We start from the raw sequence: 27,778 nt of genomic DNA, 5'->3' as shown, positions 1-27,778 counted from the left end.
CCTTTCTACTTGGCAATCCTGATAAAGCATATCAGGATCCCACTGAGAGACTCTTTGCCAGAGCTGATTAGAAAGACAGCTTCTGTTGAGAAAGTTTCAACTGCTTTTCAACCCCAGGATAATCTCTTTATCATGGTTTTTAAGGCTGTTGCTTATGCTGTATGCGCAAACTTCCATTCTTTCCTCTGATTTACACTGCCTTTATTTGGCTATGGTAGAACTACACAGAATGTTGGTTAATCTTTAAAAAGGAGCTAAAAACCAGACAAGAAGAGAAATGAAATAACCCATTAAGCCATGAACATGTCCCATAAAAGTTGCATGCAAGTATGCTGTAAGTCAAAAGGGGGAAAGCCTTCAGTCCTGCTGTTCATCTCAGAAATTGATGGGAAACCATCAATCACATTGATAGAATGGATCTGGCACCATTCCACAGAATTAAATTCACAAATGAAAATTAGTCTTAAAAAAAGTTACTAGCAGTTGCTGGTATTTAGAAGGAAAGTGCCCCTTCATTCTAGCATCCCAGCATTCTTGTATGCACTAATATTTCAAATAATTTGGACATCTGGGGTAATATGGACACCCATTTTATTAACTGTTTTTATTCACAAGCTTTTATAGTTGTCTTCAGTATATATTAGAACTTGCATTTTAGGGCAACAGATTGTATCTTGAAAACAAAAACACAGTCAAGAGGCACGTAACACATGGACTTACCCAGTCCACCGATGGTCCATCAGATATTTATCTGTAAAGCCCAAAGGCCAAAGGTAAAACTTTAAAAACTATGTTACATTATCTTTTATTTGTTACCTTTTGCAATGTTGGTTGCACAAGCATGTGAGTGTAAACAGCACGATACTTCCTTATCAGTGACCCATCTCCTCCAAGACTTATTCTGAGGCCAGAAGCAGGTTCCCCAGAATTGTCACTGACTAACTTCATGGATACTGGATTATCCTATCAGTAAGCCTGCTGGGAGAACAGTCTGGACAGAGAGCAAAAGCCTTCATTTACATACACATTCATTCTTCACTAACAAGGAAATAAACTAATATAAGTATCAAAATAGCTTGGTATAAACACAGCTATGCACATAAATATATATATGTATCATACACAGGCACTTAAGTCTAGAACCACAGGGAACCTGCTGGTGGAAACTCTTAGAGATGGTCAGAAAATCAGGTCTATCTGCCAGGTTATTGTTGCAATTTCTCCAAGCACTTTCTGCACAAGTGCATTAAAGCTCAAAAAACTGGTCTATCGACTGTGGTTACTCAGAGTTTCTGACTCAGTCTTTGGTCATGGAGTGAAATACAGTTTTCACTGCTGGGTCATTAGTTTGGACTAAGTCAAGAAACCAGTTAGCTCTACGGTCATTAGTTTGGACTAAGTCAAGAAACCAACTAGCTCTAGGAGAAATGTTTCACCTTTAGGTCACTGGTTTACATCTAGTACAGATCAGTAGTAGCTGAATGTTATAACCATCAGACAGTTGTTTACAGTCTGATGCAAAATTAATTTGCCAACTTACCAGTTTCACTACATACTGCAGGAGCTACATCATCAGTGACCTTCACAACAACTTTAGAAATTCAGCAAAAGACTAAATGGGAGTCTGAGCTTCCATGCTGATTGATTGGATGTGGAGTCTTCAGATGAAAGCTGAAATATAATGATAAACCACTAGAACAGCTTGTGTCAACCACTGCTTGTGTTTGACAGTCTAAGGACAAGAGGAAGGAGACTATGGTTTGCAGAGAGCTTAGCTTAGTGCCTTACAGTAACACTAAAATCTATTAAAAAGTATAGTCCTAACTACAGATGCAAGTAGAAGGCACAATTGTTTGTGTCAGTACTCTGAAAGGATCAAAATTCTTTTTATCTTGCCTATATTAGGTGCTAGGAAAATGACCATGAGGTGGGATTTAAAACACTCTCTTTAAACACACCTTGGTTACATCTGGTTAGTTACAGTAAGTTCATCACTGATGTTACACCCAGTTATTTTTTCAAGGAATGTCAACATTTGAAGGCTATAACTTACTGGCAGTTTAATGTTATCCTGGGATTAATATGAGAGGAGAGAAGTGGGCTGTGAATTACAAGGGGATGTGTACTGCAAAAGATTTGGCAGGCCAGGTCTCTCATTAGGCCAAAGTTTGGGATGTCCTAGGTCTGTATGTATGCTATTAATCACCAGCTGGGGCTTACCAACATTAAGCAGTTTTTCCATTAAAAAATTCATTGCTCATTTGAAGAGGAGCAGAATTACCCTATCTGCAGAATTCAGATTTTGGGGGAAAAAAACCAGTTTCTTCAAGTTCTGTTCAAAACATTCTGAAATCAGACAGAGGGCTCCAGAAGAGAAAGTATTTTTCTATTCCTGCCATCAAGCAGCACTATTCCATTTCAGAATTTATTAACCTGAGTTGGCAGAAAAAATAATCTTCAAACCATCAGCACATTTAACAGCAACAAAGTACGCAGATTTATAATTAGGGACTTAGCTATTAGGAGAATAAGATCCCTGTCTTCTGAAAGAGTCCCCAGTTAATAGATCAAGTACATATTAAAGATTCATCAAAATGTGTAACCCTGTGTATAAATTAATAAAGAGGTATAACAAATGTAGCATAACAAAGAAGAGTATATATAGAAAATGACAGTAATAAAGAAAAGTACAGAACAGACAAAAATGTAGCTCCTAGAACAAAAAATAGGCTCCTAGAACATTTCCAGCTCGAAGGGACCTTAGGAGGTCTCTTGTCCTACCTCCTGCCCAAAGATGGACATTCAGATTTTGAAAACCATTCATGATATAGACAGGACAACTGCTTCGGACAACCTGTAGTGTTCAGACTGTAGATGGAAAGAAAGAAAGAGGCAGTCAGAAAAATGCAGAAGAAAACATAGAAGTACCTCAAAGTGTTACTAAGGACTATCATAGAAAGAAAAAGGGAAGATAAGGGAAGAAAGTACAGTTCTTTTAAAAGTAAGAAAAAATGTACAGGAAAACATTTGTTCATACTTCAATTTATCCAGAAGCCTAAAGTGAAGGGTCTGATTCTTTAAGTCTTGATTTATAACATAAAACAACAACCCAAAATTGAAACAAATCAGAAAACCTTTATGCCCTTCAAGCCATTTTAACATATACTCCAGAACCTGAGTACCCCAAATCAATAGCTGCTTTCAAACAGGTAGGCTACAGCGATCCTGCTGAGCACTGTTTAACACATTTCTGCTAAAATTCTGAGGATAAACAATGAATGACAGTATTTTGTATGTTGAACTTTGTAGTCCCATCAGATAAGAAGCTGTCTGTGAGCCCTCCAACTGAACACATCTACCATATGGTTGTTTTAATGTTTCCCTTTGCAAAGAATTGGGAAATGGCAGGAAAGCATGGCAGGGCCATTTTTAGGGGCTGGTGAATTAAGAGATTTGGAAAAACATCCAAAGGTTTGTTTCCTGGTCTATTTGTTTTGACAATTTTGATTGCAGAACCTGCAAGCACAAGACATGTCTAATGTCATTGGAAACAGGGAAGAGGAAGAATACTCTGTTGCTACTACATGGTCAAGTGAGACAAAGATAAAAATGGACAAAAGAAATTATCACCATTTGGTTTTTTAGGTAATAGAAACAGGATGCTCAGACACTGAAGGCACAAGTCTCTGCTCTGAAAAGTTTTTACTGACCACCACCAGTCAGGGCTTCACATGATTCCACAAAGCTCCTTTTTACTGACATAGATTGGTATCACTAGGTCTTGATGTCTTGATTTAATCTTTGAAAGACCCATGTGTCAATAAGAGTATGATTGCCTTGCTAATTGAATCGATATGGAATCGTGTCCATAGAGATGGAGAGAAGACTGGAAAGGCAGAAGAAGCAGCCCATGAGACAAACAAGAGGCTTTCTTCTGAGGTTTACTATGAGGGTATGCCGTGTAATGTTTTGATCATCACTGTGCTCACTGCACAACAGGCAGTACTCAGGGGTAACATTAAAACCTATGCCTGTTCTCTTCTTAAGTTTAAGACAATAATACCAAAGGTAACAAGATCATTTTAGCATTCAAAGTAGTCAGGTGATGACAGGAAGCCACATCTGAGCATCTCAACTAAGAAAACCCCACGGAGCTTCAAGTGCCCATGACGCAGTCTTTTCCAATTGAGTGTAAAATAGGACATGTCACCTCACCCAACACCCTGGACCACAATGTTTTGAAGGTAGGAAAGGAGGAAACCACACTGCAAGGAGGAAGCGACAAATGGAGTTTTAAAAAGTTTGCAGGTTTAAAACAACTTCATCACAACCAGAAACAGCTATTAAATTCTGAAGCAATAACACATCATTAAAAATTAAACTGCTGAAACTGGGCAGCAATCTCAAACATTTTCAATGGCATCATTGAGTGCAGGAATTGCTGACCACTGTATGCAAGGCAACCACTAGCAAGGAATTGTTTATCAGAGTGATTAGAATATGGCATGCCAATACCACAGCTACCTATTCAAAATGCAAGACAAGCACCACATAATTTCATATGGAACAAAGAAGCAGGGTCAACTGGTAAACAGTTTTATTTCTGTTTTATTCTTCACTGGTTTAGCAAAGGTAAAACCTTGTGAAACAACATTTTTTGGTTGGGAGGGTGCAAGAATTATGATTATGAGAGAGAGGGGAAAAAAAGAAACATCCAGACAATAACCAGATGTCATTTTGTGTAGCATGTCTCTAGTTCTGATCAAAAACCTCTGCCTTGTCTCCTTTATTGTTTTCAAGATTTTTATTTTACCAGTAAAAACATATCCCCACAGAACATATTACTTCTGATAAAACACTTTTTTGTTTTCATGGAAGCCATAGCTGTCACAAAAATTTTCAGCACAATCAAAATAAGTACTTTAAAATGTTGAAGTCTGCTGAAAATCTAGTGTTTTACAGACACAGCAAGGTTTAATCATTTATTTATTTGTTTAAAATGCATTTGACTAAAAGCTGCACTACATCAAAGTGTAGGTGACTTTCTACCATCTTAGAAAAAACAATCACCAAATCCTGGGCTGAAGCTATAATAAACTCAAAATTGATCTATATTGCATGGGCAGAGCTACCCTACCCTATTCCATGTGACTTCAACTTGCTCAAAATTACTATTCAGCCTGCTGCAGCCAAATATCTTCTTAAAACAAGTGAGGAAAACAAGGTATCTACTTAAGGGAAATCCACAGCTCACTAAAATAAGTTTTCAAAGTCCTTTACTCTGTTAGAATGGCATTAAGGCGACAGAGCCTCTTCTCACACATAGGATCTTCTCATCTAGACAAAAGATGTTTCATTTTAACAGAAGGAAGGTTCATCTCAGGATATATTTACACTGTGTGTGGTAAATACTAGAAAGATGAGCCTGCACTGACCTCTGCCTCTGTGACTCATCTGCTGCTGAACCCTCTGGATCTCAACAGCTCATTTCATGCTAGCTCACATGACCATCACAGTGGTGACTAAGAAGCAGATGCACCCTCAGGAAAAGAAGAACTGGGCAGGTTTTGACCGTAAGCCATGACAATAAACTCTAGGGCCATTAAGGACTTGACAGGTTGATCCCATGCTGTTTGGAGTTACCTCATACTAACCTGGAGGAAAATAATGTGACCAGCCTTTGCTAGTTTGTAGGATTCTGGTGAACAGTCAACAGAACAAACTAAAGGCTCCAAGGAACATGAGGTTTTTGGCATTTAACCTGAACCACTGTGAACTCTTCCCCTTGAGATTCAGATTTGGTCACTGACAAGGCACTATATTAGCTTGAAAGCACTAAAGTTTATCCTGAACTTCATTCCTACCGAACATTAACAAGAAAAGATTTACAGACTTCTAAAGCTTAAAAGGCCCATCTTCTTAGTCACTTGTCCTTCAGCGGGTACCAGTTTTCAGTGGGTAACATAACTCTCAAACATAACAGCCATTGTTTCAAGTCTTAAAATGGAACATCAACATTATCAGTTTGAAGTTAAAACAGAGGAAATAGCAAGGAAAAAGGGAGGTGGGTGAGACTTATGAAAGATCATTTATCAGCAGATGCTGAGGATGACCAGATCCAGGAACTTGGTATTGGGGCATATGCTTATTGCAGCTGAGATGTGACTACAGGCCAAGGGCAGGCAAAATGTCATATTTCATAGCATAAAAAACAGTAAATAAAGGACACAGCAGCTCAGGCTTCAGCACAGACGAGTTTGTCAAATCCTACCAGCAAGGATTTGAGCTGTTACCCTGCTGAAACGCATACTCTTGTTTCCTGTAATCAAGCATTACCTGAGCTCAGCAACCACAAGTCAGCAATGGGCATTACGGCTTATTAGTAACCCCTCCTACTGATCTCTGGAAGTGATCTGTATTGCCTGACTTACATAAAACACACAAGAGAAAACATTCTATATTTTTATTTAAGAAGCAAGTCCCCAATAGTGAATAATTTGGCACAACAGTGTCAGACGGCCGAAAGAGTTGGTGTTGATCCCCCTACAGCTACCATGTAAGTGTATCATTGTTCTGTTCCAAACTCACTTGCTCTGGTGAGAACATCCCTGCTCTGACTGTGGCTTGATGACCAGTCGTTAGCTTAGATTCTTCTGCCTCCACGATGGCTTTGAGCACTACCGGGTCTTGTTTAATTTCCTATAAAAGTTCTCTAGTTGGTGCACATCAAAACCATCCCACAAAATGAACAAACATGCAGCAAGCAAAGATCACTGAGGACTTGCTTCAAAAATCTCAATGGAAACACCACTGCAGATGCAGGCTAAAAGATATCTGAGGCACAGAATGACTCTTACTGGAGCGATCTGGTAGAACATGGTAATTTATGTACCTCTGCTTTCAGTGTACTTGAAAAAATATAGGAACTCCTATACGGTATACATTCCCAGAATGTCCTAGAGCCAAAAGCCTCAATGACTTAAAACAGAATTCTGTATTCAGATTGGTTATCATTAATTTTAATTAAGAACCATCCTTCATCATTTACAGTTCTTCCTTAGACCCAGATAACAAAATCCAGCCTTCTGTTTTGCTAAGCAAAACCAACAAACAATGAAATTTGACAAGTTGAAAATCTACCATTTAAAAAATGGAATGAAAATTAAAAGATAAGCAAGGGAAGCAAAAATCTGAATGAAATCAGATATTTAAGAACTCAAGAATTTATTTATTTTGTGTGTAAGACATCAAGATTTTTTCCCCAGTCCTTCAAAGCTACAGGAACATAGATGTTGAAGCCTGAAATTGTAGTTCCATACCCTTTTGCTTTTAAATTAAACAAATTATCTCAGTTTTTGGAGCACTTTTTGACCCCAGGGAAACGATGCTATTAAGAGAGTGCCAGAAACATATTTAATTGATGCATGTCCCAAGAACAGCTCAAAACAGGGCAGACATACCACATATAGATTTCAAGGAAATTACTGAAAAGCCGCAGAGCTTCAACGCAACGTGATATGTGAAACATGGCATATGAAAGACTCAGTATCAAAAGGGTAAATTCAGTTCAGGAAATATTAATCTGATTACCTAAGACGTACTATGAATTGGATATGCTTCTTTGTGCACCAAATCCAACCTGGACAGATGAAGGAGACTTCATTTTCTGACATGTAACTAGTGCTTAAGGGACAATCAAGTTACAGACGCTGTTTCAAACAATTTTTTCATTTGGGAGTGGCATGTGCAGTAACCAGCCTGTAATATAAGATTTTCTATTTTCTTGAGTGGTTTACACACTCCACAACTTGACTTTGCTGTTCTCATATTTAGTGTAATGCTTTCTATGCACCTGCCTAACAGAAAACCAGTCCAGCAACATCCTTAAACAAAGCACTCCACACAGAGCTCTGACACAAGACTTACGTCGACTGAATTCTGGGCTAATTTTATGCAATGCAGGTTTTTATCTAAATGATATTTTTCATCCTCTTTCCTTCCTGTCATCATTGGCAATTTCCAGGATCTATTGACAAAAATGTGCCTCAAATAAATTATCTGTTGCAGGCTCCTCCCCTTGTTGGATTTACGTAACGGTGCCACTGTTAAATATCCATGACAGTAAACTATGAAGTCAATGGCCTTGAATTATCAGTTAGCTATTTAAATGTTACTACTTTAAATTATGGTAACAAATGCTTTCAAAAAAGCAAATTTGAAATCTATTTTCATTTTTGTTCACAAAATCCATTTAAAACTGAAAAAGAACAAAGCTTAAGAATCAGATCTCTAATTAGGACATCTGTAACTTAGCATTTTATGTTAAGGAGACTGTTTGCATGGCTTATCAAAGACCCTAGTCTTGCAGACTACACCAGCAACCACACAAGGCCACCTTCTGTTTATTTCTCCATCAGCATCCCACATCTGTATGACTGTGCTCATATGTACATGTATATGAATAACAGGATTAGTTTTACAAAATACAGAGGAAGGCTCAGCCCACCTCCACTAGCAGTTCCCTATACAGCTTTTAATTATTTCAGCAGAGAGAGACAGACATCAATCCCTTCATTAAGGCAAGGAGTATTCAGGGAGAACCATTTTGAAAAGGCTGGCTTGGGGCAGAAGTTGCAGCTGGTACACATCCAGCAGTTGTGGCCGAATCAGCCACGCCATGAAGGCGCCGGGGCTCGCTGCCAGCCAGCTGACGGAGAAGCAAGACGAAGAGGCACGTCCATGAAGAAAGACTGCGGCAGCGTGGGAGGACTATGACCTTTTGATCTCCAAGATGTTCCTGATGTACCAAAGTGACATGTCAGCTCTAATAAGCTGCAGTCTCGAACTAGTGGCAGGGACCTACAAATTACTGTGAGATCTGAAGGCATTTGTTGTGATGATCCCGGCCTGGATGGGGCATATCAGTGCTCCCCCAGCAGGACTATTTGACAGTCTATCCCAACAATTTCCAAACCAGGGGTTGTAACCTCCAGCAGGGTCACAGCCACACAGAGTGGGGTCACAAGACTGACAGAGATGTGATTGTTTATGTTAGTATTTGGGGTCGCAAGCTTGGCTGGGGTGAGTTCACCACCAGGAACAGGGGCACAAACACAAACCATTTGGGAACAGCTGGTCTAACAGATTTCACGCTCAGAAACAACTTCCGGATATTCAGCTAAAACATGCCCAAACTACTGCCTTACATATCCATGTGCCATCCTGAAACAACAACTCCCCTGCCAGGTATCAGACTGGCTCAAATTACTCCCAAAGAATCATGGTTGCTTACCCAGCAGTAGCATCTGTTTTGCCTTTCCCTGACAAATTTTCCATTGTTAATAGTGCAGCTATTCATACTTGAGTCATTGTCTTTTTTACCCTTTCTGGCAGTAGTTAAGCACCAGCTCATGCAGGAATCTTCTGTAGACTGTGGTTTGCCTAGAAGACTGGAGCAACAGCAGGACATTTTAGGAGAGTAGAAATTAATGTAAACATAGCCTCCCTTTAGTTAAGCTCCAGGCATTTCCTCTTTCTACCATTTCTTCACCCATCTTTCTGTACTGCACTGTAACCACTTGGGTTGCTTTTCTCCAAATATTTCTTAATTTTATTTTTTAGTATAACTGATATTATGAGAAGACTAGCAAAATCCAGATTAGATTAATTTTGTCTCTGTGAAGCATGCAAAATCTGCTCATACTCAAGGCTCCCTATTTTAATTAAATTAAGAGGTAATGCACCAACTATATACTGTCTTTTATTATCATGTTATGTTTGGGTTTGAATGTAACGTTTTAGGAGTAGACTGCCACTGGGAAGAAGTTCATTCACATGCCAGAGCGCCCAGCTTCAACCTCCAAAAAAGGCTAAGAGGTTATAAAACTTCCATAATTTAAGACAATAAATCATTATTACAATAATAAAGCAGGAAATAGACACAAATTAAGCAGAAACACCCATGTGCTCTTTTTACGATTAAGGGGAATCATCAATCACAGAAGCTGCCTGAGATTAACAAGGAGCCAGTTTTTCAAACATCCTGCAGTAAACCCAGAGGAAATCCAGCTGGAACTGCAACTCAAACACAGGCAACTGACTCTAAAAGTATCCTCTGTCCCTTCACCCTCGCCTTCCCTTTTGGCATAACACCTGCACCTAGGGTCACTTCTAACTGGTTCAAGTTCTGCAGGTGAGCCATATGCTTCATGTAATGCCCCAAGACAAATATGATTCCCATAGTTATGTTTTCCCATAAATCAAAATCCTTCTGATCCCTTCCCAGTTCTATGAGAAGGCAGATCCATTGCTGGTACTATAAAACTCCAGAAGAAATGGGACTAAATGCTACTCAATGATAAATATTAATTTAATCTTTTTTCCTCAACCTCTGTACAGATTTAAGGACAATCCACAGTGAGTTAAGACAGAATTTAATTGGTCATTGTGCACAGGGACAAGCGCTGTTTAGCTCTTTCCTACCCTTGAATTCATTTTTTACAATGTAATTTGAAAGACAAATTAGTTTAGAGCAGTTCCACCAACACTGAGGTGCAATGTAGGACTGCAGAAGGAATTTAGAGCCAAACCATGTCTCATTTTTCTGAATTGAACCACTGATTTGCAGGACCACAGAAAAAGTTCATTATTCACCCACACTGTAGAATGAGTTAATCTTATTTTTAAACATTTTTAGGGCATAAGGAAATGACCAACTGCAATCTTGCTACAATGCTTTACAGCTATATGCCATCCACTGAAACTCACTGACCGACACATACATGCTCTCAAGCTTGCTGCAGTTACAGGAACACAGGAATAAACTGATGTGTGCAGCAGGATTCATGCAAACCCATTCTACTTTGCATTGGAAGGTGTAACACGTACTCAGCGCACTTCTTTTCAGCCGAGGTAAGTTACTTAGCAGCTGAGAGGTGGTAACTCCTAACCACTCAACTATGACTGTAATCACTTCTGTTATCGTGCTTCTAATTACATAGATGAGTGATTCCCAGCAAATGTACCTGAAGGCTTTCTGGATTACAAATTGTTGATTAATGATTGTAAGTCATATCACGTCTTCAGAAAGAAACCACAACAAAGCAGTAAAACTTTGTATTCTCTCATCATAGCAATTAGGAAATGATGAATGGAGATTCTCTTAAACTGATATATAGAGGTCTTTGAGTGTTCCTGCTGAGAGTTTTCAACCTTTCCATAGTCTATATCAAGTGATTATGCATGTCATTCAGCTTGACATTTCCATAGACACATACAGTCTCTGTAACAATGTTTTACTGAGAGACTTATCTTTTGATTAAAAAGCCGTTAAAATTTGGCTAGATGTTATTATGTCGTTACTTCCCACTTAGTGAAATATAGCATCAAAATTAGTACAGGCTAACATGACCACTGTTATTGTGAAATCTAACTGCTCCATATACCACCGCAACCCTGCCTCGTGCAGAAACAATCACAGTATCATTTCCCCTAATGGTTAATATCATTTGTTCCAGGCCCTGTAACGATGGCACACTTCCTTGTGGCACTCTCAACAACCAGAAAGGCTTTTTTCTTTCCACTGAAGCACTGGGGGGCAGACTCTACTACTGCTAAGAGCACAGAGTTACAAGAAACACAAACACAGTGGAAGCACAAGAATCAAATTGTATTTTGAGGAGGTGCATTTTTCCCTCCCACATGTATTCATGAATTTTATCGAGGTCACCCCTTTTTTTCAGTGCCCACTGTTTACCTGTCCTGAAGTAGATGGACTGTGTTGACTTCTAGCAGGTGAAGGAAGATAAGCTCCTTTCTCACTTTCGAGAGTATGTGGGGCTAATAATCTTTTTCATTAAAGGTCTGAAGCTGGAGAAGTAACTCAAAGACAGAACAGACTGAAGGAATAAAAGGCTTCCCACAGCACTGTTGGCTGGCGAAGTGGGTTACAGGGTCTATGCTGGAACAATTTCTTAAAAGACAGCTGAGACATGAAGTCCAGCACCAAAATAAAGGATTAGAAAGAAACAATTCCAGCTGTTCCATTATTGAGCTCACATGAATGAGAACCAGTGAGTTAAATAATTCTATCAACTCTGACACTAAAGTCACAATGCCCAAGGCTCAGACTTGGAGGCAGAATCCTGTGGCTCATGGAGCTGTTCTGTCCCATCACAGGAGGGTAGCTGGCATTGTGCCTAAGTGGTAACCAAACCATCAGGTGAGAAGTAGTAATTAATATCAAAGCAAACACAGAGGCAAATCTCACTACACTTCCGTGTATCATTATAACTGTAGAAGGCAAATGCTATATTGTAGCCCTTCCCTACCTTCATAAGCCATAAACCAAGAAAAGAAATCCATTAGAGAATCACTGAACAGGCAAGGCTGGAAGGAACTACAATGGGTCATCTGGTCCAACCTCCCTGCTCAAGCAGAGTCATCCCAGAGCACATTGCACAGGATTGCATCCAGACAGTTCTTGAATATCTCCTGTGAGAGAGACTCCACAATTTCTATGGGTAATCTGTTCCAACGCACAGTCACCTGCACAGTAAAGAAGTTCTTCTGCATATTCAGATGGAACTTCCTGTGCATCAGTTTCTGCCTGTTGCCTCTTGTCCTATTGCTTGGCACCACAAAGAAGAGCCTGGCTCTATCCTCTTGACACCCTCCCTTCAGATACTTAAACATATTGATAAGGTCCCCTCTTTACCTTTTCAGGTATGTGCTTTAGCCTTTAGGATTCACACCTGCACACTAGTCTCAGTTGGGAAATTTACTCTTTAGTATGCACAGACACGGTGTAGTTGTTGGAATTCATCTTCCAAATAATCTGGCAATACCATTAGTGTTATTTGTACTCATTGCCTTTTGCATATTTAAAATTCATTAAGCTTCACAGGATCCACATGAGGGGTCACAGTCAAAAGACTTTACATATACCATGCCACATGGTTCTTGAGTTTCTACATGCCCAGTAACCTCGATAGAGATTATATAATGGTAACAAAATTAAAGGGTTTTAGTAGGTATTTCCAAATACTTGGGTCTCAGAAAGTTAGAGTGGATTCATATTAAAATGATAGGATATTAATTTATGAATTGTCCTATTCAAAAATGTATTATAATTAACTAACAATACTGTTTCAATGATCCAAGACAAACTATTTTCTCTTTCAAGCAAAAATTGTGTAAACCAGGCTGCAATCAGTTTACAGAGCATTCAGCTAAAACACTAAAGCCCTAAAACATGCCAAAGTGTTATGATACTTTCCACAGCATTTAAATTCATATCATGCTGGAGCACTTCACTAGGACATGCATTATTCTGCATTAGCTTTAAAACTACAAGGAGGAAGTGTTTTAGAAACTTTTTTAACATCTGCTTGATCTGTAAGCTCACAGTTCCTGCAAAACAGGTAAGTTTATGTTCTCACAGGATATTCTTTTTTATTTTAATTAAGTCACCTGCAGATCCAACCCTAAGCATTAATTGCACACATAAATCAATAAATAAACAAACCAAAACCAACCAACAGCCTCTGATCTCTGGGGGCTCCTCAGTTCACTTGATAATTCCTTCAGTGTTTTCACTCCATTTGGCACCAGGACTGAAAGAAGAGGATTTGAAGAGAGAAGTAATAAACTACAGAACTGATCTTACTCTGAGGTGAAGAGGTCAACTCATTATTTTCCCCCTAAGAATGTCCTGAAATATTAAGAAAGCAAAAAAAAGTTGAAGAATAAAAATATAACCCCAAACTTTAAAAAATGGTAAACTGAGGCTTGAAGAATAAAACAATTTAATCACAATATGACTAGAAATCAAGGGGAAAGCAAGGAAGAGAAGCCAAAGATTCCAGCTTCAGATCTTCTGCTCCTAAGCTAAAGTAGGAAAATCCTGTGGGTGGGAGATATTATGGCAGCTTAGTTTTCTTCAGTCTCCACAACACGAAAGCCTTCTTCTGCTCAACAGCTTAAAAGAATTCAAGATCAGAGCAACAAAGTTGAAAAGGTCAGACTAAACTCATTGCTCACACTGTGCACTAAAAATATACAATGCTATGACAAACTGCTTGATGAGCACAAATGGCAGAAGACTGAACACTGGCTTCCCCAGAGCTAGCACAAGTTTACGGACAATTTTAAACACAAAATAATTCTGACTTTTTCAAACAAATATCTGAAAGTACTAGCTGAGACTGAAGAAGCCCAAGACAGCATTCATTTTTTTGCTTGACACTGTGCATGCTGTGAGGGGGATACTGTTCTTGTTCATACCAACACACTCCTGAGCTTTTTCCAAGAAAGACTGAGTTTGGCTTTTATGTCTGTGAGAGGAAGTTAGAGCTTGCAGCTGGCAGATATATTAATAAGACAGGCACTGGTGGACTAGAAGGGACCTCAAGTAGGTCATACTGTCTTATCTCTTTGCAGCACACAAATGAAACACACAAATTTCCCTGTCCAGCTAGCACTCTAACACACAGGCTTAGAATTAATTTCTAAAGACTTTTTACATTAGGTAAAATTTATTCATGTGAAAATAAAAAAAATAGTACAGTCGCAGACACAGATAACTTGTTTAAAAAATCCATTAACAGTCATGCAAAATAGTTTGCTGTGTACATTTACATTCCCTTTCTAGTGTTCACTTAGCCTAATGCAGCTTAAATCTACTTTTTTAATTATTAAAAAAAATTTTAATCGGGTAAGAGCTACTTTTTATGTCTAAGTAATAAAGCATTAGTTCTTGTGATAGTCCTGGGCTTGTCTGACCACCCCTGCAGTCTAAAACAACTTCAAGGCTTCTCAAACTGGAAATTGTCTCTGACCAGAAGAGCTAAACAGAGACTATTTCATAAAGCAAGAGTGAAAGTGAAAGAGTAGTGTTCACAATCATCCTCCAGTCTATCTCCTGTGTTGACATGGTTTGAGAGATGGCTATGTAAGAATGGTGCAGTAACAAGTAGAAACTGAGTTCGCTTCCCAGGGAAGAAGCGACAGCCTTACATCTCTGAGAATTTTGGAGCTGGACTATTAGTCTTAACTCCTTCAGATGATAATCTGGCAAGTATGTAAAGGCCAAATGAATGCAAGAGCTCAGACCATGGGTAGAAAAACTTTTGTGTTTTATTAATCACTTTAATTTGTAACAAACTAAGCATTTTTTTATCTGTCTTGAAGCAGAAGTATGCACAGATCTGGGAATTTAGCTGGACATAACCATTTCCTATAAAAATTACCAACAAACAGTTCATGAATTCTTACACTGGTACATAAGTGGTGGGATTTTACAGCCAGCACTGCTTTTACAAAGCCATTAATGTTCTCATAAAAACCTAACATATTTTTAGGACACAAGTTCTCATGCACTAGATTACAATTCTACAGAAGACAACCTTTGAGCCTGAAACAGCTTGACAATGTCCCTTCAGCTTGTTCATCAGATTAACTTTCTGTCACACATCAGATGAACAGCTTCCTTGGTTTCTTGACTAATCTAACACATAACCCAAGCAATTGTCTTCTCAAGCACAATCAGAAGCAAAACCAAAAGACACTGTAACATTCCACTTCATTCTAATAGCACATTCAGTTTGAAATTTTCATTTCTGCCTCTCCCTAAGAAAGATTACCCTTTTAGCAAACCATTTACAGTGACTGGACTCTGATTTCAGATAGGATTAAAACAACATATCAGACATACACAAACCAAGTAGTCTGAGTTGCTTACAGGACTAATAATGTGTTATGGGTCCTTTCACATCTAGGTCACTGGTTCAAATTCAGCTTTAGTTGGTGATGAGTGACAAGGAACAATGAGGTAAGAAAGTCACAAATCTGGCCTCTTATCCCTGACCCTGCAATATATCCTCTTTGTGCACTTTGGCTACTCACCTAACTACTCTTTCCTGCAAATTCTACAGTTGTAAAAGAGTAGTAAGTATTAGGAATATCACACTAACCCTAGAAGACTAATAAATTTAGGATTCTGAAAGTATAAAAAAAATTATCAGAAGATTAAAGTATTGCTACTTTCAGGTTGTTCAATAGCTAACAAGAAACACATTAAAAGGGGGAACTTTCTCAGGACAGATCAACACCTCAATGTTAAAAAAATCCACTAAAACACACTGTCCACACTTGTAGCTTTTGATACCAAGACAAACACAGAAATCAAATGTTGAATGGGCCTGAAATTCCACATTTTCTCATAGGTAGACAGCATGTGTTAAAAGTGATGAAAAATGGAAATCCAGAAGCAGCCATTTTACGAATAAGAAAGACACAGGGAGAACACTATGTAGTGTGAAGATGCACTGTGTTCTTCCATTACACAACACAGCATGGAAATGCCATATTAATGTTAGTCAACAGAAGAAGGAAGGGAGAGAAGGAAAGAAGTTTATCAGCCCTTTATCCCTTGATAAAACTTGAATTATTGAAGGAGCCTGCACTGCTACTGACTGTACTGTTCTTGTCCTGTGGCAAAACAAACATTTCCATTTTCAGCAACTGTGATGCTGGCTCATTTTACCACTTCAGATCCTTAATTAAAAACAAAGAATGAGAGCAACAAAAGAATAAAACACACACACAGCACCAACACATTTTAACTCATTCTTGGGTTAAAAGGTGAAAAATAATGGTGGTAGTTTAGGTAAAACATGATAGCTTCATTAATAACCTGTAACTGCTACAAAAATCTTTATACCATCTCTTGCATAGTCCTGATTTCAGGACTAAGAGTCTTTCATATTTGTTGGGAAATTTAGAAAGACTGCAACTTGTCCATGTTTTTTTCCAAAGTATCTTCAAATATTTTAACCACGGGATGAAAATATGTTTTATTGAGAATATATTTTGTTATTACTTCAACTTCAGAGTCAGCTATGCCTTTCTTTTCAGAGAAAGTTCATACATAGCAACTCTAAAAGACAAGGAAAACCACAAGTACTGTGATCAAGAGCATTTAATGAGATGATGCACAATTTCATGCCAAGAAATCATAAAGGTGAAAAATTATGCCTTCCTCTTCCAAATCTAGTTACCGAATTTCAACTCTTTCTGACAGAGGTAAGGAGCAGTATCCAAGCAATGAACTTCAGAGATACTTTGTCAAGGGACAGAGCCAACCACAGCTACAAGTGCAATTTCAAAATGATTCAATGAGCCATGCTTTACCAAGCTCCTATTGACAAAATTATGAAGTAAACCCAGCAATCAGCGTTAAGGCATTGCACTGAAGTTACTTGCTACTCTTTGACACTCTGTTTAACCTATCCTCAACCTCTTTCTCTTGTCCACTGAAATGAGTTGCAGAAGTAATGTCAGTTTTAACCACTTTTTTTGGTTGTTGTTTTTGCCACCAGGCTGCACTTGTGTTAAGTCAGAGAAGCTTAAGAGGGCTTGTGATCAACTAGAACACAGATAAGCTGATCAGAATCATCAGAAAGTGCAGCAAGGAGAGAAAGAGTAGAAATACGCATGTTATACGAAGTGGAAAGTCCACATGCAATTATCACGTCTTTGCAGGAAAGAGAAACATTGCTTTACATCATACATTTGGGTCTATGCATGAACTGAACTCTAAATAAGAAACTTTTTGCATCTGTCCCTGACTGAGGGTACTCTGACTATTCTTTGCAAGTGGGGAAAGCTGAACTTATTATATTACTTTGCAAATCTTGATTTAGAATTAACTTTTCTTCCTAGCACACTGAGTCCTCACTAGTACCCAAAAAGAGCATGCCTGCCTCTAATTCTGTGCAGAAAAAACAAACTTGAAGATGTAAAATAATATATGGCATCACAAAAACCCTCCTATTACATTCACACAACATAGAGATGCAGTCTGAGGCACTGTACTTGAAAACCAGACAAGCATAATTCAAGAGACAGGACCGAGTATTTGCTTTCCTTCTTTTCTGACCAGTTGGTTCTCTTTGGAATCACTAATAATCATTAGAGAAGGTGAAATTTGCAGCCTAGCCTGTGTATCTACTCTTGCAGCAGGTTCAGAAGACTGAGAAAATAATACTCTAAACGCATGTGCAAGACAGTACAACACTGAGGAACTGACATGGGTCAAAAAATCATTCTTAGGCTCCAGAAAGTGTCAGATCCTTCTAGTTAGTCCACATATTTGCTTTTTATTTATAAATGGATTTTCAGAGAAACTGAAAAATAATTTTGTTTCCAGACTCTTTTAGGCAAGACTTGCTAACTTGGCTCTCTCAGACCCCTGTATATCAACAGAAGGCTGCAAATTACAGTGTGGATTTGTGTCAGTGTAGAGTTTCAGTTCTGATAGAGGGATCTCTTACCTTCAGACAGGGACAAATCATCAGCTGGAGACACCAGGTCTGCCTGGATCGCAGGGCCATTGCTCAGCGATGTGGTAATCTGATTTGTCAAGATAACCTGCAAAGAGAGAAGGAAAGGGTGAAGGGAAATGAATTTTTACAGCTACTGGAAGGCAGAGAAAAGCCCAGGACTGGAATCCTCCAGGCATAGCATGCAGGCAATTTCAACACTCAGAACTATCTGCAGAAACTGAAAGAGATATTTGCAAGAAGTGGAGGAAAAGGGATATTGTTAAAAAGATGAAATACTAAACAACAGGATGTTGATAAATATAGCCAGCTAAAATGAAACTACTGTTCTGAAGAGCTTCATTCATCGTTTGTTCATCTTCCATGAACAATCTGATGTTCCTTACAAGAGACCACCATTTTCTTCATAGGCAAATAGGAATTCTATTTCCCTAGTAATTTCCAGACAACTTACACATTTCCTTCCTTTGGCTGAAACAAAATGCCATGGAGAGAGGTGCTGTAGGGATCCACCTCCATTGCTCTGAAGCGCAAAACTACTAAATGTCACAGGGCTATCTCTACACAAGAGGATTTCTGAGTGTTTTTCAGGATCACAAGATTCTGATAAACAACAGACTGTAGTACCTACACAGTGCTCTCCTCTGACAGCATGAGCAATCATAGATTCAGCTGGGTTGGAAGGGACCGCCGAGATCATCAAGTCCAACCCTTGATCCAACACCGCCGTGGTTACTGCTCCATGGCACTAAGTGCCACATCCAGTCTCGTCTTAAAACCCTCCAGGGATGGAGAATCCACCACTTCTCTGGGCAGCCCATTCCAATGCCTGATTACCCTCTCTGTAAAGAATTTCTTCCTAATATCCAACCTAAACCTCCCCTGGCACAGCTTAAGACCATGCCCTCCTGTTTTACTGATAGCTGCCTGGGAGAAGCGACCAACCCCTACCTGGGGTGTGTACAAAGGGCAGAGACTTAATCAACCTGAGTTTATGACCTGCACTTACTGGGAATTCCTCATTCACAGGGAAGAACTGCAATCCCCGATCCCCATCGCGAATGGGGTTCCACGGGTTACCCGTGCCTGCCGGTGAAGGGTAGGCACAAGCTGAGCCACTCAGTGTAGCACGCGTGCATTGACATGCTTGCAAGGGATAAACAGTTTCTTGCGCTCTTAAACATGTACTGTTTTCTAGTAACAGAAAGCATTAAGGCAAACACTGCAAACACCACAGAGGGAAGAGCATAGGAAACCACAATTATCTCATAATGCTTTGGATCATTAAGCAGCTGCACTATCCACAATAACAGTAAATTTATTTTTTTTTTTTAAGAAAAATGATCCTTCTACTTGCACTGAGAACAGACTCTGCTCCAAACAAACTCTCTTTGAAATTAATGGCCCGTCTTCAGCTATATTTGACACAGGAATATGGGAGAAAGGAATCCTACATGCTACTCTGTGGATGCTACTGGAATAAATATCTTACCATTGCTAAAAGGAAGAGGAATTTCTCTGCTCTTCCCTCCATTGCTCCTCCCTCCCTCTGATCATGGTTTCCTCTTGCTTTCTAACACTTTCAGCATTATGATACAACACACTCCTCATTTTCTTTTTCTACTTCAAGATCCCACATAAGCCGTGTGAGATCGCAGAGTTCTAATTGGAGTGATGGTGCTGTGGGATATTGTGTCCTCTTCAGGCAGCATGACACAAGCTGCCAACAATGTGATGGAGTGTGAGACCTTTACCAAGACTACAACTCCACCTCCCTGTTCACATCAGCCCACCCATATCTGTGCTTGCAAACAGCATGATGGTGCCTCAGAGCTTTATGCACTGTATCAAGAGGACTAAATTGAAAAGTGGGTAAGTCAAATCTTCATCTACTCAACAGGAGTTCAAGACCTTTAGAACTCCATAGGGATGCTCCTCATGCTCTTCCGCTATTGACTACAAGCTGTGGACAAACTTCAGCTGGCCATGATCACCCTGCCAAGCTTAACCCCAGGGTGCACCTTTTGGGACTGGGCATTTATGACGACTGCAGTGAACACAAACATGGTAAGTAACAGGCTTGTTTGGTCATACACCTTGGCTAAGGTTCTTAAGGTACACTTGGCAATACTGCCAACAGCAAACACACAAGAAACACATTACATCCCCCTGCTGTTTCCCCCCTGAGCTGCTGCATGCACCTGTAAGCACCCAAAAGCAGACAGCAAAGGGCCTGGTACACACAACTCCTTGCAGCCACTGATGGTTGTCCTGTTCATAAGGTATCAAGGTAAGATGATTCAATTTAATAACAAAGAAGAAAAAAGTCATGTTTTCCTTTATTCTTGCCACGGTACTTATCTTTCATTTTATTGAGCTAGTTCGTCCTTGCAATAAGTTGAGCACCAAAACTGGTTCAAGGCAAAGGAAAGGAGTAGGCGTCCAAGAGTCAGTAGGGATAAGGAATAGGATGTGAGACCCTTCCTTCTTGAAACTATTCTCACTTTGTATTCACCATGTCAAAAAAGCCACAGCCTCAGTTATCCATGGTATCCAGTACTAGAAAATGTGCTGAAACAGAATGCAGTAACAAACTTGTACACACGTACTGGTGAGGTATGAAGCTTTCATTGGCACACTTTTGCAATGATCACATTATTCACAAGTGTCAAGCTCTGTGATTCAGTCACGCCAGGCTTTGCCAAGATAATCTCTGTACTGTGTCATCATGTATTTTATTATTTATGCACCACATTTTAAAGAAACATTACGAAGCTTAAGGAACATTTTTAATAGAAAAAAATACCTAAGCATACCATATTTCATATTGCTTTCTTTCAAAGGAAATTAAAGGCTTAAAAAAAAAAAATCGAAAGAAAAATGAACAACAAAAATATTTCAACTGCTTTTTTTTCTAAATCTTTCAGATTTTTGCCCTCTTCTTTAACTGGGAACTCCACAGCATTGTTAGCTGTAGGACTGAAAATCTTCTTCCCCTTTATGTTTAACTCAAGCTACGCCTCTGAACTTAGATTTCAATTTTTGATGTATCCTTCAATAACCATTCAGTACTAATATTCTAGATGTAGGGATGGGAATTAAGCATATTCTTGGCTCCATAACTTCACTGATAGTTAAACTTTTGCTTAAATACATGTTTAAATACTATCTTGGATAAGCACACTTCCTCTGAGACGAAGCCATATGCATGCACAGAATGCTTCTTTTGGAATTAACTGCAAATTATTCTTCATTACTGCAAGCCTGCAGAACCAACATAGAGATTCAGTTCTCCCATAAGTACAAGCCAAGAGGCTGTTAGCTAAGCACTAAATTTGGTATCAAATTCCTTGTCACACTTCTGCAGCCTCACTTACTGCAAAATTCTTCTATCAGGTATAGTTACACCTATTATCAGATAGATAGATAGACAGACAGATAGACAGACAGACAGAGAGACATCCCTATATCTTTGTGTACCTACCATAATACAGTTTGAACCTCACTCTGAGAGTATCCAGATTACTCTAAACTCTCACTAGATCAAACAAGCCGCGGGTCACTAACAAAAGAAAACATGCTGGACCTTTGCTCCAGTCAGATTTAGCAAACTCCTCTGAATATGTACATCTATCATCAAAATTTCAACCACATGCCCTTACTGGAAAGTGCCATTTTTATTTTTCCACGAGTAAAACTTTGGTCACAAACACTTTGGCAGTGAAAAGTGCCATTTAAACAAGACCCTACATTTTCAGCAGTCCCCAGTCCTACAGGCATTCAAATTGAAGTCCTGAATGTTGGTATCACGTGATTCCAGTGGCACATCTAAAGAAAATAATAATTTTTCCCCTAAAGTCTCCTTCACTAACCTGAAAGATACGCTTACACTCTGTTCTGCTATCCTTTGAAATGGTTTGATGTGTTCAGAGAGTTGCAAATAAGTGTCTGAGGGAATGGTTAAACTTGTGTGTGATTTGGAGAGAAAACACAGGCAGACAAAGGAGATCTGGTGTGAAACAGCTGTGTGACTTTCTGATGAGTCATCACATTTGTGCATGGACAGCATCTGCTGAGTCTCACACATTGCTTCATACATGCGTGCACAAACTACAATGCTAGTTTTGATGTTAATGATGCCATATCTTAAAAACCACCAAAAAGAAGGCTAGAGTATCCCCCTCTGGTCTGATAGATGCCACACTTGAAAGAAACCACCTCTCACTGCTAAACAGCAGTTGGAAACATGCTGGAGCTGCAACTCCAGGCAGACTTACTAGAGATTGCCTTGCACTGAACTAGCAATAGTACTTCCTCAACTTTTCATCGTAGATCTGTCAGATACAGATCAGATTTAACCTGTTTAGTACAAGAGACCTGCCAAGTCCTCAGGCTAAGTAGGTGAGGAAAAGTTGCCTCTGTTGTGGTTCCTTTTGACAGATACTGGACATCATTACCAGCCAAGAACAGCTTCTTCTTAAGAGATTCAAAGCCAGTCACGTGTTCATTATCTTCCAGCAGAACACTCAACAGTGAGAATATTGCTACATGGTATTTTGATGTTATAATACTGAAATACATAATATTTTAAAATGCATTGTATTTTAAAAATACATACTATTTTAAGAGGAGTTCCTATTTCCATCATGAACTAATGGAACAAAATGTTTTCATTACCACTAAGAGTCATAAAAAACAGTACATCTCTCCACACATACAACTGTGTCCTGACATGTGCAACAGGTAAGGAAGTTGTGCTATTCCTTTCCGTTTCTACTTCGTGATGAATGAAGTGTGTAGGGCCTCTCTAGTCAATGACTGTGCATGAATATAAAACACCCTCCCCTGCTAAAAGAGGGGAAAAAAGACGAAAAGGTAAGCTAAACAGCTCAGTAACACTGGAAACATGCCTCATGCAGTCTGCTATGGAGTTCAGCGAACCACTGCCTTTAACCTTTGAGCCTATTCATTTGCCATTGGTCAAGCTAGTTATTTAACAAGTGAAAATTTACAGTCCTCAGCCTTCCAATTCTGACAGAATTACAAACACTTTATAAATTCACTCAGATTCAGATTTCAAAACCCTTTCTGAGAAGAAGTCTACTACTTAAAATACTACACAAATGATGGACCACACAATTTCCCAATCTTTTCAAATCTTTACTTCAGCATAGCAAACTTAGATTGTAAAATAACCCTGTCTAACCATTAGAAACGTTATGAGAAAAAGAAGAATCCTTCTTAGTTAGAAAACTTGGAGATAAACACAAAGAGACAGTGGGAACACATTTTCAAGTTCCTAATTTTAGATATGTTATAAAACCCCACAACCTACTCTTCTGATCACTTTGCCACTTTTTATAGGTACTGATACTTGGAAAAAGATGAAAAAAAGAAGTTCTCAAGGAAAATAGCATTCATGTTTTAGACAGGTCATTGCTTCTTCTGTGATTAATCCAGAAGTCAACAACGCTGTTAATATAGTTGGAAGGGACCCACAGGGATCATCAAGTCCAACCCTTAGCCCTGCACAGGACCATCCCCAAGAGTCATACCATGTGACTGAGAGTATTGTCCAAATGCTTCTTGCATTTTGTCAGCCTTGGTGCTGTGACACCTCCCTGGGGAGCCTGTTCCAGTGCCCAACCACCCTCTGCATGAAGAACCTCTTTCTAATATCCAACCTAACCCTCCCCTGACACAACTTCAGGCCATTCCCTCAGGTCCTGTCACCAGTCACCAGAGAGAAGAAGACCTGCAATGAGGTCTCCCATCAGTCTCCTCCAGACTGAACAGACCAAGTGACCTCAGCCACTCCTCATATGGCTTTCCCTCAAGGCCCTTCACGATCTTCATTGCCCTCCTTTGGACACTCTCTAACAGCTTAATGTCTTTCTTATATTGTGGTGCCTAAAACTAAACACAATATTCCAGGTGAGGCCACACCAGTGCAGAGCAGAGCAGGACAATCCCCCCCCTCAGCCGGCTGGTGATGCTTTGCCTGATGCCCCCCAGGACAGGGTTGGCCCTCTTGGCTGCCAGGGCACTGCTGACTGATATTCAACTTGCCATTGACCAGGGCCCCCAGGTCCCTTTCTGTGGCACTGCTTTCCAACATCTCATTTCCCAGTTTGTACATACATCCAGAGTTGACCCATCCCAAGTGCACAATCCGGCACCTTCCCTTGTTAAACTTCATATGGTTGGTGTTTGCCCACTCCTTTATCTGTTGAGGTCTCTACAGGGCCTCCCTGCCTTTGAGGAAGTCAGCAGCTCCTCCGAGTTTTGTGTCATCTGCAAACTTGCTTAGTATCCACTCCAGTTCTGTGTCATTTATGAAGATGTTGAAGAGCACAGGGCCTAAGATGGAGCCCTGTGGAACCCCACTAGTGACAGGTCACCAGTCTGATGTCACCCCATTCCCTATTACCCTCTGCGCTTGACCATGAGCCAATTGCTCACCCCCCACATGATGTGTTTATCCAGCTGTGGGCTGGACAGTTTGTCCAGAAGGATCCTATGAAAGACTGTATCAAAAACTTTACTGAAATCCAAAAAGATTACATCAGCTGGCTTCCCCTGATCAGCTAGGTGGGTTACCCTGTCACAGAAGGAAATCAGGTTTGATAAGCAAGATTACTCCCTCATGAAGCCATGCTGGCTGTGACCAATCACTGCGTTGTCTTTCAGGTGTTTTTCAATATCTCTCAGAATAATCTTCTCCATAACTTTACCAGACACTGAAGTGAGACTGACAGGCCTGTAGTTTCCAGGATCCTCCTTCTTGCCCTTCTTAAAAACTGGGACAACATTCACCAGCTTCCTGTCAGCTGGGACCTCTCGGGATTCCCAAGACTGCTCAAAAATCATTGAGAGAGGTTTCGCGGTGACATCAGCAGCTCTTTGAGGATTCCAGGATGAATCCCATCAGGCCCCATAGATTAGCAGGGATCCAGCTTGAACAGCAGATCCTGCACAATTTCAAGATAGACTGAGAGTTGATCATTCTCGCAGTCATGGTCCTCCAGTTCAGGGCACTGAGACCCCCTTGGTCCATCATCCATGTTGAAGACAGAGGCAAAGAAAGAGACAAGACATCTCTGCCTTGTCTCTGTCCCTGTTTGTGAGGTGACCATCCTCACCCTGTAATGGGTTGATGATATTTCTATATTGCCTATTGCCACTAATATATTTGAAGAAACTCTTTTTATTGTCCCCCACATTTCTGGCAGCTTCAACTCCAGCTGAGCTTTGGCCACATGAATTTTCTCCCTACAGCAGCAAGAAGCATCTCTGTATTCTTCCCACATCACTTGACCTTGCTTCCACTGGGCATACACCTTCCTTTTTTGCCTTATTTCCAAGAGAAGATCCCTGCTTAGCCAAGCTGGCCTTCTGCCTCACCTGTTTGACTTCCATTTGGGAACTGCCTGCTCCTGTGCACTTAGGAGGTGATGTTTGAAAACTGACCAGCACTGATGGACCCCAGCACCTGCGAAAATATTTTTAGTAAAATAAGTAAGGGGACCTTACTTACTAATTCCCTGAGCAGCCTGAAGTCTGCTCTCCTCATGACCAGAGTTGAGGATTTGCTGGCACTTTTCCTCCTGCCAACAGAAATTTTAAACTCAATCACTCCGTGGTCACTGTGGCCAAGACGGCCACCAATGTCCACTTTGCTCACGAGATCCACTCTGTTGACAAGCAGCAGATCAAGGAGGGCATCTTTCCGAGTTGGTTCCCTTAACACCTGTTCCATAAAGCTGTCATCCAGGTTTTTTAGGAACCTTCTGGCCTAGGTTGTACCAGCTGTGTGATGCTCCCAGGGAATTTCTGGCAAGCCCCATAAGGACAAGGGCACTTGACTTGGGAGTGTTCCTTAGTTCCTCAAAGAATAATTTGTTGAAGTCACCCCTCTACCTCTTCTTTGTATGTTGTTGTAAAAAGAGAGTCACCTTCCACTGATGTGATTTCAGCAGATGCCAGTTTTCCGGAAGCACATTAGAAAAGTAAAAATACTAATTTAATGTGCCTAAACTTCTAACACTCCTATTTATTGGGAATAGCCAAGTTCCTTCATATGGAGAAAGTTCCTGCAGGTCCTGGGAGATTGTTGGCCTAAGAACTTCACACAGAAGAATAAGCAAACTATTTTTTGTTTGGTTATTTACACAGTACAATTTTTCAAGTACTCCTCCTGCCCTTCCTAGACCACACTGAAGCTACTAAATCTGACTTTGTCATCCTTGTAAATCCAGTTGAGTAAATAAGCCATTTTTTGTAAACTTGTGGTCTTAGTCTCCTTGTTAGTTTATTGCAAAATTAAAGGGAGCTCAGCACAGAACTATCAATCAGTAACCAGCAAAGGTAAAAAGTCTTCTGGAATTTACCAAGAGGCAAAAAAACACACTGTTTCATGAAATGGCTCTTTGTTAAAAGAATGGAGCAGAATTCCCCATTTTGCATGCAACACTATTTAGGAAAATTCTTATTAAAGGCTTCCTGTTGAGCTGGAAAAGCAAGCACAAGGACACTTGCAATAATCCCAAATTACTCCACCCTTATCGGTCCATGTATTTTGTGGTTTTCACTCTACTCAAGCAACATCACTAGAGAGCACCAAGTAAAAGTGACAGTGTGGCTGGGATGCTGACTCTACACGCTGGAGGAGAAGGAAAGCAAGTTTTATTGATCCCTAGACAATCTTAGTTCTGATTCTTGAGAAGGCATCTCTCCCTTTCCCTGAAGCACAGAGCTTTTAATGTGGCATTCAAGTAACGGGTTGAAACAATAGTGACTACTGTGGAGGCATTAGCTAAAGGATAGTATACCAAGCAGTACCACAAAGCCAGATGGGCTGTTTCCAGCAATTCTGGAAACAGAAAAAGGGAACAGTGAGAAAACTGGGGTGAAACAGCATACTTCAAACAGATGAGAGAACCACAGCCTTCTCCTTGAAAACCTGTTACAGCTCCTCGAGACTGGCAACAGTCTGCTCAAGGAAGAACACTAAACTACCACTATCTGTTATAGCAATAGGGTATTTGTGATCTTCATCTAAGCTACCCACTGAATTAGCTTTTTCTTCAACTTCTGTTTCTTCGGGGAGATTTTCTTCAGTATCAGTAGCCACAAAAGCTGTCAAAAGTTTTCCAAGACCTCAGCAGAACTTGTACCTAATATGCACAAGAAAACTTGCTTAAAACTGAGCATTTTTGGTGAAACAGAAAAAGGAAAAGTCTGAATGCAATACCAAGAGCCCCTAAACAAAATAAGAGTTTTAAAGAGAGAATTTCAAAGTGCCCACAGCTACTGCAGTGCTTGAAGACAGCTACTACAGCACTGTGAGGGGCTCACCTTGCAGGAGAGCAGCTTTTACTGTGAAAACCCTCTGCACAATTGAGACAGCTCTGTTTGGGCTCCAGGACCAAATCAAA

General features: G+C 39.9%; 1 protein-coding gene across 11 annotated transcripts in view; it reads right to left on the bottom strand.

Annotated features, from left to right (window-relative positions):
- The window catches only part of RAD51B (RAD51 paralog B), a 409,186-nt gene that overhangs the window by 220,608 nt on the left and 160,800 nt on the right, over window positions 1-27,778 (bottom strand). For 10 of the 11 annotated variants that reach the window (XR_007905159.1, XR_007905158.1, XM_051791444.1 and 7 more), the window contains exons 8-9: window positions 18,333-18,429; window positions 13,536-13,613 (exon numbers count right to left, since the gene is read on the bottom strand). Coding sequence is in view for 9 of the 11 variants with exons in the window: in XM_051791444.1 (XP_051647404.1) it covers window positions 13,536-13,613; window positions 18,333-18,429 (175 nt within the window). In the remaining 2 variants the exon portion in view is untranslated. The remainder of the gene's footprint in view (window positions 1-13,535; window positions 13,614-18,332; window positions 18,430-27,778) is intronic. The other variant, XM_051791446.1, reaches the window with a different exon arrangement.

The sequence above is a fragment of the Manacus candei genome, unplaced genomic scaffold (genome assembly GCF_025592945.1).
Source record: "Manacus candei isolate 608988 ecotype Guabito, Panama unplaced genomic scaffold, ASM2559294v1 h1tg000033l, whole genome shotgun sequence".
NCBI lineage: Eukaryota > Metazoa > Chordata > Aves > Passeriformes > Pipridae > Manacus > Manacus candei.
This window is presented reverse-complemented; position numbering and strand designations above follow the sequence as displayed.